The 12,016-nt window shown below is 37.7% G+C and overlaps 1 protein-coding gene across 1 annotated transcript in view; it reads right to left on the bottom strand.

The window, feature by feature from the left end:
- Positions 1–694: 694 nt before the first annotated feature.
- The window catches only part of LOC594504 (intraflagellar transport protein 122 homolog), a 28,869-nt gene continuing 17,547 nt past the window's right edge, over positions 695–12,016 (bottom strand). The window contains exons 14-25 of the mRNA XM_030972898.1: positions 11,554–11,707; positions 10,832–10,993; positions 10,180–10,346; positions 9,362–9,569; positions 8,955–9,021; positions 8,432–8,572; positions 6,671–6,869; positions 5,823–5,988; positions 5,179–5,290; positions 2,558–2,781; positions 1,898–2,062; positions 695–1,255 (exon numbers count right to left, since the gene is read on the bottom strand). Coding sequence (XP_030828758.1) covers positions 1,163–1,255; positions 1,898–2,062; positions 2,558–2,781; positions 5,179–5,290; positions 5,823–5,988; positions 6,671–6,869; positions 8,432–8,572; positions 8,955–9,021; positions 9,362–9,569; positions 10,180–10,346; positions 10,832–10,993; positions 11,554–11,707 — 1,858 coding nt within the window. The 3' untranslated portion in view covers positions 695–1,162. The remainder of the gene's footprint in view (positions 1,256–1,897; positions 2,063–2,557; positions 2,782–5,178; positions 5,291–5,822; positions 5,989–6,670; positions 6,870–8,431; positions 8,573–8,954; positions 9,022–9,361; positions 9,570–10,179; positions 10,347–10,831; positions 10,994–11,553; positions 11,708–12,016) is intronic.

Below are 12,016 nucleotides of genomic sequence, written 5' to 3'. Positions count from 1 at the left end.
GCAACCCTTCAAACAAATAAGAGAACTATTTGAAAAACAATATCAACATTGTTTCCATATACCTCTATTTTAACAATACATTACACTGCATCATGCTTCACAGATCATGAGATTAGTAGGGTAAAATTCCTGTTTAAGATTCCTACAGGTTTTCTTTATTTGCATTAATTATCAAAGATCGATTTGGATTCCAGCTGCAGTATTTGGTTTTGACTTTAAATACACAGTCATATGAATACATATTGTCTTTCTTACTATACATAAATCACACACATTGATGAATGAAATAATATTACATTGAATAGATCTTGAGATGTCATCAGATCAGATAGTGGTTTTTCCTGCCTTTTTAAACATTTTTATGAAGAAGAACTTCAGTCTAAAGCCTTTAAGACGCACTTAAGTTCATAAGGTTTGTGCAGTATACATACATTTCAGCATTCATACATAAAGTAGAAGTTTAGACATGATCCTTTCTTGAAATAGTGAATAGTGAACAAAAAACTGTAAAAAGAATCAAGAAGTGATTCAAACAGGTAATTAAAATATCTTTGGGAAAGAGTTTTAAATGTAGATCGCAATCCTCATTTGCTCTTGTAAAATGAAGATTGTCAGTAAACGAAATGACATCAACGTCCCCCCCCCCAAAAAAAAAAAAAAAAAAAATATATATATATATATATATTAAGACAGGAAAAGTAAAAATTAAAATTAAATAAACAAGAAAAATTAAAATAAATAGAAGAGCACTTTGAAAAAAGAGTTTTGGACCTTTGGAGAAATTAGAACAAACTCAAGGCAATGGAACTATATATATAGAAACGGTGTTGTGGTCAAATCATCATGATGATAGCTGTAGAATAAATGTAGCTTCCTTGAGCAGTGAACAGACATATAAGACCTTGTTTACACATGTAAACTACCTACATTTTCTTTTTAATTTTACCAATACAAAATAAATGGAAGGCAGATGGAGATGAAATAGGCAGCAGAGTGCAACAAAGGGCCAGAGGCGGACCTACTTTAAGTGTGTTATACAAGATGCAGAAATGTTTAGTAATGCTACTTCTCTGCATTAGGTGTAAACAAGGCTGTAGAATATTAGAGCCTGCTAGTGTCTGTTGATACTGATACAAGTGGACGGTATCAATGATGATCAGATTCAGGTTTCTGTAGCTTCTGGTACAGCCTTGCGGCAGAATGGACAGTGATTCTTCTGAAGGACTTGGATCTCATACTCATCAGTGTGAAACAGCTGGAAAACAAGAAAAGAAGAGAAGATAAAAACAAATTAGAAAGATTTATCAGTCATAGGAGAACTAATGAAACTGTACAAGTGGAAGCTTTCAAGTTATATAGATAAGACATACAAAGTGAGAAGGGACAAAGACATATAAGAATGAATCCAATCATATGACTTAGGAAGGGTATTGACAAATTAAATTAAATGAATGAAATGAAATGAAAAATCACATAGCTTCCATATTCCGGTAAGGATCATGTCATCATTGTTAGCGATCTTTCTTACAACAAGTTTAGAGACCCTATCATTTTTTCAACCTACCATTTCTCTAAGTGTTTTGATCTTGAACCACCCGTTTCATGTTTGCTAAATCCAGCATGCAAAGGCTCAGTCGTTTAACATTAATCAGTGTTCCTAAACCTACGAGACCCCAGGTAAACAGTACATTAGATGTGTTGGTGCCCTATGGTATGATGAGTCACACTGCTGAACCATTTCCAAACCACATGATTAGTCCAGGTCATTCAGGGTAATATCATTTTGTTGTGTGGCGTCAGTCTTTCTGCTGTGACTAGGGTATTAGAATGCATTCAGACAAGGCTCATTTCTATAATCCAAGAAAACTCAAATCCTGCAACCACCACTACTCCTCACCTGGTTACATGAAGCACATACAGTGACCGATACATCAGGCATGATGGACTTGAAGTACTGATAGCGTAGAGGAGCTGGCCATCTCTTGACCACCACATGACTCCGGTCAAGAGTCTTCAAGACTGCTCGATTGACCACCACCGGAACAAACTCGTTTCCTCCTTGCTGCAATTGAAAATGATGAAGGTATCATAGAAAGAGCTTTAGTTAAAGTCATGCATCCTTTATTTCCAATAAAAAAGACAACACATTTTAACCAACCTAAATTGGGGTTATACAGTATATTAACTCCTGATCTGATATATTGTATTTCAAATAAATTTTGAGAGCATCTACAAATTTCAAAATTTGCACATTTTTATGACATATTTCAAAACTATTCTCATTATGTAACTGACATTAAGAAGTGCATTATCAGAAATACTTAGATTTATTAATGATTTTTATTTCTTTGACTTTGCTTATAGTATCCCTAAACAGCACCATATCAGCACTATACTCTTAAAATTCTAAAAAATACAAACATTCCTCTTGGGGAGGAGGGGATGGGGTCTCACCTAGATAGTAGTCTATTAGCACTGGGTCAAAATACCCTAGAAAGTTCAACAAAATTCCAGACATTCTTTTTTTTTTGGGGGGGGGGGGGGGTGGGGGGCTTACCTCAAAGCTGAGCAGTCGAGCAGTGAATGGGTCTTCCTGAACGTCATCTGAATCATTGCCTCCATACTCATCCAGCCTCATGGACTGGACGTTGCCTGTGTTAGATTCATTCCATTTATCAGCTCCACCTCGGCCCTTCCTGAGTGGCTCCACCTGGATCAGCTGGACTGCCTCCTCATCAGGGATCCCCTCCTCCAGGTGGAACTCTACCAGAGGGAGCACCTCTGCATGTGCATGGAGTCAAGACAGGTTCACTTTATCACAGGTACTTGCATATTGAGTTGAGTGTGCACATGCAACTCTATTTGGTTTCAGATTTTCATACTTACTGCATTGTCGAGCAATTAAATTTGCACCAAGATTAAACAATACTAGATTTATGGTGTATGGATAGAACTTTCTCGCGCATGGAATGTTCACCAATTTTTATGAGTAGTCAAGGTTCGCAAAAGTTTCATGCCATGAAATAATTCAATTGCAACTGATGCCACACTGAATTTTTGCAATACAATAATTACAAATAGCAAAAGATTTATGTCACAAAAATGTATGATTGTTAAGTAGTAAAGGGGGAAAAAGAACAGATCTAAACTACCGTAAATCTCCGTGTATAAGGCGCACCTGTGTATAAGGCGCACCCCTATTTTTGGGGGGGAAAAAGAAAAAGAAAAAAAAAAAAAAAAAAAAAAAAAAAAAAAAAAAAAAAAAAAAAATCGTTTTTTGTTTTGTTGTTGTTGTTTTGTTGCCGAAAACCCACGCGAGGAAGGACCTTCATTTTACATCGAGGTGCAGTTGAAGTTGTCAAAAATAATAGTAACAACAGTCTAAGGCTTCATGATACCAAGTGTCCCACACCAGCCTCCTCACATCACCTAGCAGAAGCACTGTGTTCTATGCCAAATATCAATAGTCATGCATGATATGAATAGCATCCTCTAAATTTCTGACAATGGAGTACCTAGGATAGAACCTTGTGGTACACCATTTGTTATAGAAAAAAAATTGAGGAATTTTTATTATAAACTACATATTGAGATCTATTAGAAAGATTACTTTCAAACCAAGATGACAGACAAACTTGAGTGTTGTTGTAGTTTCAGAGTGGTGAGTCACCACACTGATTACTGAGCTAGAAGACATTGCCAGGCATAGCGCCATAAATTAAAACTAAAAAAAACAAACCTGTGTATAAGACGCACCCCGACTTTCAAATTTTTTCGGCGGCAAAAAAGTGCGCCTTATACACAGAGATTTACGGTAGATGGAATTCGACTGCGCGCAGTCGAAAATGATGCCTCCGTCATAGAGCAAGTTTACAAACCAAACAGAAGAAATTTTTCGGATTCAAGTTCAATTGTAATCCATTGACAGGTTCTCAGAATATCGTGATTACAAGCAATTTCTCATATACATATATGACCCTTTGATCTTTGACCTCATGACCCTAAAATCTACTCAGTTCATTGGCTCTGCAAGATGTCCTGAGTTAAATAGTAATCCATCTGTCAGTTCTAATGAGAATGCGTTCACAAGCTATTTTTGCATACATAATGAGCCCATGATCTTTGACCTTTGACCTTATGAACCAAGAATCTACTCAGTTCATTGGCTCTGCAAGTAACATACATGACCTAATTTTGGCAGGAATCCATCAATCGGTTCTTGAGATAACGCGATCACAAGCTGTCATTGCATACATAATGTGTGCTGTGGCCTTTGACCTTTGACCTCATGACCACTAAATCTAATCAGTTCATCGGCTCTGCAAGTAACATACATGACCTAAGTTTGGCAGCAATCCATCAATCGGTTCTTGAGATAACGCGATCACAAGCTGTTTATGCATACATAATGAGCCCTGTGACCTTTGACCTTTAACCTCATGACCCCAAAATCTAATCAGTTCATTGGCTCTGCAAGATACATAAATGACCAAGTTTGGCAGGAATCCATCAATCGGTTCTTCAGATAACGCGATCACGAGCTGTTTTTGCATACCTAATGAGCCCTGGGACCTTAGACCTTTGACCTCGTGACCCCAAAATCTAATCAGTTCATCGGCTCTGCAAGATACATACATGACCAAAGTTTGGCAGGAATCCATAGATCGGTTCTTCAGATAACGCGATCACAAGAACGGGACGTACGTACGTACAGACGTACGTACAGACGTACGTACGGACGGACGGACAACCCGAAAACATAATGCCTCCGGCTACTTCGTAACGGAGGCATAAAAAAAATATTTCTGAAACACGGGAATCTGCTTAAGATCATTTTTTCAGTTATCAGACCACCCCCATGAGGTTTTTCCTTGGAAAAAATGGAAAAAATGATAGGAAGTGTATTGGCTTGAGATAAAAGTTGTCCTGATGAAAACACTGAAATGGGGAAAAAATGCCATTCACTATTTGATTGTGATGGTGTTTCTTATATGTTTCTCTGTGAAAGAATGCATTTGCCAGTACAAAGTATACCCATATTCCATATATAAACAGCAGCCACAGTCATCATTATTAGTAACAGGTGATGTTTTCATACAAGTATGTCATGGGAAGCATTCATGTTCATTCATGATACTCCAGTGGATAGCATCAGATTTTTAAGGAATGTCTACTCACCAAAGGATGCAAAGGAGTGGACGAATGGCTGACTGCAGTTGATACATTGATTCCCTTGGTTGTTGAGTAGGGGGTTAGTGGTAGAGCAGCGATAACACATCGGTAGAACATCCTACACACAGAGAAAGATATTCATTGGAAAAACATAAAACATCAAAGATACCAATTTGAAGAAGAAAAACTGATCCATTCAGTCCTTCAGACAGTTGACACACACATCTATTCAAATAATACACACTAATGTTTTCCTGTGGTACTGCACTTTTATGTAGTTGTACTTTCCTTCTCTTCTGTACCTTCATGTAGAGCAATCAGACCTACTAGTACTTGAAGATACAAGACCTGGGCATCATTTCATATACAAGTCTGCAAACATCCAATTCGAGCGTGTACATTTTATTACATGCATTTAATGATAATAATGATAATGGTAACAACTATCACTTAGTACGCTTTACTAAATAGATACCAGTAAAACATAATACTGAATTGAAATTTACATTGGTACAAAGTTTGAAAGGAATGACAAGGGGTTTTAACTATTCTGCGAAGAGATATGTTTCAATGGGGTGTCAGTGAACTTGTGCTTATGACAGGTTTTATGAGACACTGCCCCGTTCTATCTGATCCCTCTAGGACATTACCTCAGCATCATGGAATGGCTTGGACCTGATGGTGATACTGCCAAGGTCAATGGATTCCTGGAACCTCAGAGGAATCCTCAAAGACTGCAGCTTCTCAAAGGCAAATCGAGCCAGCTTGAAGGCCCCTAGGTTACGGCTCTGCTTGGCCAGGGCATACAGGGTGTTCCTGTAGCATCAGGGAGTTAAGGAAAGCACAGATTCTATGGCACATACTTCAGTCATAATTGTCCTAGTAACATTTGCTCCATAATGAATTTTCCTACACTAACCAAACATTAAACCTAACGTGCCATTTTTTAAATAATAATAATATTTATAGTATTTAGCTTTTATATAGCGCTTAATGCAATGTCTCTAAGCGCTTTACAAATAAACTATTACCCCGGTCATTGGATTCAGTGCTTGCTCACACACACTGTGTGCACAATCTCCCCTCCCTGGGGAGCATTCCAGCCAGGTGTTACTTTGTTTTTACGACATAAATATAATACGCTGCACATTTCTCTTTCTCATAACACATATAGTGAGTATGCATATGACCTTTGTTAGGCACAGCTACTTTGTTTCATTCCCACTTGTGATTCACAGTACTGTACAAAAAAAATGCCTTCGCATGTGTCAACTAGTCTACTCAACAAGTCAATTCAGTGTTTTCTGAGAGTATACTTAATCTGCAATATATCCTTGTAGAAGTAATATTTGAAGCTCATATTTTGAATATAGTACATTGACTTGGAACCCCTTACATCAAGATCAAAACATGTTCAGTGACTGGTATACTTGTAACCATTAACATCCTTCATGAATTCAGGCTATAGACTCAACATTCAATAACAATCCAAGGATACACTTTGCTGATGCCATGTGGTATGTCGTTGAGAATGGCATGCCACAGGTATCGAGACATGTTAAACAGAGCATCTGGGAGATGAGAAGTGAACGGTTCATCGGTGTAGCGCTGGATGGAATGATAGACGTAGTACATTTCAGCCTTAGCTTGGAACTCCTGGAACTTGCTTAGCATGTCTCGTCTCTTGTCTGTGTCAGCTGGATAGAGGAAATACAAGAGGAATAAAAATAGTAAGATAAAACTTTCTTTTAAAGTGCATGATATAAAAAACTGCCTCTATGTACTTTACATAGAATTGCATTTGACATAGGGATAAATCATACTCTTGATGAAATACATCAAAACTGTTATTCAACTGGTATTTAAATAAATAGAGGGAAATACCTGTAAAAACCTTGAAAAATTCTTTGAGAATATTTGTTTATACACATAAACCTACATGTACAGAAGGAATCAATATAATGGGTTTGAGGGTAATAGTAAAGGTACAATTTGGCAATCATTTATAGGAAAGGGATGATTCGTGATAGGACGGACAAGACTATGATGACATACCTGCCAACATTTGAAAATGAGAATTAAGAATTTTTAGCGCGGTATGTCTTCGAAAATAAGAAATCTGTACACTTAACAGGCGTTCGCACATGCAGCGGCAGTGTATAACTGGCAATACGCGGTAAATCTGTGCAAAAAAAGCGAATTTAATCATGCAGCCCTTCAACGCACGCAATACGTGAACTCTAACATCACGTCAAAGGATAAAACAAGCTTAATTTGGCTTAAGCAACACCAACAACAACAACAACAAAAAAAATTTAAAAAAAAAATTTAAAAAAAAAAAAAAAAAAAAAAAAAAAAAAAAAAAAAAATCGAAATTTTGAAAAAAAACAGAATATTCCGGATTTTGGGGTCCTAAAAATCCAGAAAATGGAATATTCCGGATTATTCGGAAGGGTTGGCAGGTACGCTGAATTCAATTCGGTGTAGCGATTGTCCAACACAGCTCAGTTACGGCAACATTTGACATGCATCGATCAAACTATACACAGTACATGTACGGTACGCCTCGCCATCGCTGCCCCACTCCACTGGCACCGACTCACCTCCGGTACCGCACTGCAGCGTGCGTTCACTCTGTATACCATAGTTCCGACACACTTCTTCCAAATACTGGATTAGACAATTGAAAAGTTAGTACGGTACAGTAATTACTCCATGAATCCATCAAGCAAGCGTATTCCTTGGGATTGGAAGACATTATAAGTAAAACTGACAAACTTTTGCAAGTTTAGTAACCATTCACGATCACACGTCGAAGCTAACCCGTTCGCTCAAAATTTATCGCACGTGAAGCGTGCATGTTCTTGTACATCGCTTGTATGGGTGTGTGTGTGTGTGTACGTGTATGGAAAGTACATGCCAGGCCAGACGCTACACACACACACACACACACATAATGCTGATCTCTACGCTATCAGTGGCACAAATACGCTGCAAAACCGTCATTACAAGCCAAATGAGCTTCCGCGGCCATCAACACACACACAGTATACTATACGAGAGCTTTCACACAAATCGCGGCAAATGGTAATACAAGCCCAATTTGGCTTAAATTTCCAAAATGCGGAATCTCCCGCATTTTAAGGTCCTAAAATTCCAGAAATGCGGAATATCCCGGAAAATGCGGGAGGGTTGGCAGGTATGTGATGAGGCCTGAAAGCATGATGTCCACTTAATTAAGCCACTCTACTCTACTAACCTCCTGCTATGTCCAAGCACTGCATGGACAGCATCCAGAAGTAGTATCCTGCATCGTTGAACCGACTCTCCAGAACTGCATTGTGGGTAAGCTGTTCCAACACTCTGACAGCCTCGTCTTGTCGACCGGCCTTGTGGAATGCTAAAGATGAAAGGAATAAGATTTGATGAGAGGCATGTTGGTTTATCATGCTTAATATTAAATCAATTATAAGGAATGATTTGCTCCCATTAAGCTGGTTTAACTAGCTGACCATGCTCCTGACTGGGATGATACCAAAGCTTACATCATGAAGGGTTGTGTGTATGGGGAAACCCTATTTCAGCCCCAGGAATTAAGAGGCTATACTTCCCCTAGTAATACTTGGCTTGGGTGAGCTGCTCAATTGATCCTATCTCCTCTAGCATTTTCCTGGACTACTTTTCATTTCCCGATGGTTACCTTAGGTCCATGGAATTCATTAAAGCTAGTTTTAAAAAGAAATCTGAATGTATTCAGTGTCTTAAAATATCCTTATACATACCTCTCTGTGCTTCCTCAAATCTGTCATTCTCTGCTAGCCATTGAGCATATGGGACGTAGACATCATCCTGAGATGGGAAGAAAGTGGGAAAACAAAAGATACCTTCAAATTGACATATAAATATTATTTTCATGTATCAGGCATAAATGTTCATCTCTATTCCGCCCTTTTCCTTCTTTTCTAAGCGCATAGGGACTTTCTTTGTGTTAGTGATATGCGTTATACAAATACCGTTCATTATTATTATTATTATTATTATAAAACTCTCACTTCTTGGGACAGTGAAAAAAAAAAGATTATAAGACTCTCTCAAGTAAAATATTTTGTATACTTTTGCACAAAAGTTTTTAGAGAAAAAAAACTCTAGGGAAGATTAATTTGAATAGAGGTTTGACTGTATTAATGACCTTGAACTCTGGATGTTTGTCCACCAGCCTGAAGGCAGCATCCCAGTGACGAGACTCTACATGAAGCATGACAAGGTTCTTAGTGTCACCCATCTTGGTGTAAGTCTCAGCAGCGTAGGCAAACTGCTCCATCTTCTTGAAGTACTGGGCGCACTTCCCAAGGGGCTCCCTTTCTGCCTTGTCCAACTTCCGAGCAACATCAATGAGCCTGAAAAGACCAAAAATGTGAGGCAAATTTGAGACAGATGTTTCAAAGATATTGCAGGTCACAAAATGAAAAGAGTGAAGAGAGAGTAGGTTACTGGCTGTCAAGGTTGAGGGAAACTGGTCCATCTTCTTGAAGTACTGGGCACATTTTCAAGAGGTTCTGCTCTACCTTGTCAATATATTGCCAATATTTACACATTAAGATATTTTGCTAATGACAGGGACACAGACACTTTCCCAAATTGTTATTAATAACTCAGGTTTACTTACAATGCATTTTTGTACATGGAATTCACAAAATTTGTAAAAAACAAAAAAGAACCCTCTCCAATAACCACTTACAGACTTGATTACTGACTGCTTAGACTGAGGGAAAGAGAATCACATGGATATACCGGATATACATACTTTCTTCCTGCAAATTGGATTGGTCCTCCCAAACCAAGATGCCACAAAATCATATATCGCTTTTATGATTCATTTCAATACAGACCGTTTCTTTTGTATATCAATAATCATGTGTTATGCATGTAGATTTGAATTCTAATGGATGGAATTTAAATAAATGGAAATGGAAAATTGAAAAAGAAATATATGAGATTTGAACTGACATGTCAGCCCATCCATGGTCTCCTATGATCTCTATGGCCTTGAGATGTTCTCCAGCTGATAGATACATCTCAGCAGCAGCTCTAGGTTCATTGATGTTCTTAGCCCAGTCAGCTTGCTTAGTGATTAACAGCTTCTTGTCCTGGGGGTCACCAGATCCAATGAATTCCTGAATTAAGCAAGGCAAGAAATGATAAAAGCATTTATTTCTTAACACCGATTTACACTCTGCTTTAAATATGCTCTACTTTTAAAGAACAAGTTCAGTATTTTCAAGCCCCAGCTTATATGACTCTTCATAATTGTAATCAGGAGCTTCTTGCCTTGTGAGTCTCCAGAGCCATGATTGTTGGTAATTAAGAGACCATCTTGTATCATGATCAGCTAATTGAGTATATATATGCCACTTTCAAGCCTAATTATAGTACTTTCCAGCTTCCAAAACACATATCCTTGTGTAGTACTTGTAATACATTCTATCAGCCCAGCTCATGCAGCAAATGAAAGAGTCTGACAATATTGCAATAAAACACTATATCATTAAAACTAAACTTTAAAAAATCACAACTCGCCACTATTTTGTTTCCAATGCATTTCATTGCTCAAATAATGTTATATTGACATGTAGAAGAATTGATCAAGCTCGTTGATTACCTTGGCATGGTCAAACATACGCAGGTCCGTGTACATGTTCATAGCTCTCTGCTCCTGGCCAGCTCTCTTGTACAGTTTGGCTGCTTCACCAAACTTGCCCTGGTAGGCATAGATGTCAGCCAAGAACAGCTGATCGTCCACCTCCCCACGACGCTTACGCTCCTGTCATCAAGGTTAAAGTGTAAACCATTCATAAAATTAAGAACAAAATTTGCTACAAAAAAACTCTATACATAATCCACCATTTATACACTTTGATGAATTCATTCCTATCTATAACTGAATGGCCAACCTCTAAGTCAACATAGCAGTTAAGGGCTTAAGGCATGTTCATACATGATGCAATATACTGCCTTTAGTAGTAAAATGTAAAACATTTATGTCTTAATCAATGGCAGATCAATATGATATAAGAGAAGCTGGGAGCAACAAATGCCCCAAGGGTACTTTCTTGTGTAATCATAAGATTGATAAATAAATGTGAAGCTCTCTATATGCTCATTTTATTTACCATTTCAAGATTTGGGTGGAAAGAAAGGACATGAGAGTGGAAAGGTACTGACCTCTCTATTATGTATAGTTCCAGATATTCCTTATCATAATCTTACTACTGAAATAAGATCAACACGCATCATGCTTCATCTTGGTTTTCAATGAAAAAAGTGAGTGGCAGGCAATAAAGAGAGAGAGTGAGAGAGAGAGAAAGAGAGATAGAAACTGACCTCTATGCTGTGTATAAGTTCCAGATAGCGTAGGTCTCTAACCCTTGTAAAAGCCTTCTTGGCAGTATCAAAGTCCAGGCCTTGTATAGCATCATGGGCGAGGGCAGTCCAGTCCTTGACTGTCACTCCTAGGCACGCCACTTTGTATGCATCTCTGAAATATCACCAACAAAAATCAAAATTTATCAAAAAATCACTAAAATTCAAAGAGTGTCTGATATCACTTTACAAATAAGGGATGATGTTTGTTAAAATTGTTTTAATCTTAATACAAATTTTGGGCTTTCAGGTTTTTGTCACAAATTTCATATGTAAAAAAAACAAAAGAACAGTGTTTCTTGTACCTTCCACTGATTGATTTATTTTAATTAATACTTGCATCCAATTTTGGTTTGGTGACAAAGTTAACTTTTCTCACCAAGGCTTTCAAGTAATCAACAAATTTACAATTTTTGTTGTGACT

This window comes from Strongylocentrotus purpuratus, unplaced genomic scaffold (assembly GCF_000002235.5).
Source record: "Strongylocentrotus purpuratus isolate Spur 01 unplaced genomic scaffold, Spur_5.0 spur5_scaffold_6, whole genome shotgun sequence".
Taxonomy (NCBI): domain Eukaryota; kingdom Metazoa; phylum Echinodermata; class Echinoidea; order Camarodonta; family Strongylocentrotidae; genus Strongylocentrotus; species Strongylocentrotus purpuratus.
Note: the sequence above shows the minus strand (reverse complement) of the source record. Positions and strands in the feature narration are given on the sequence as shown.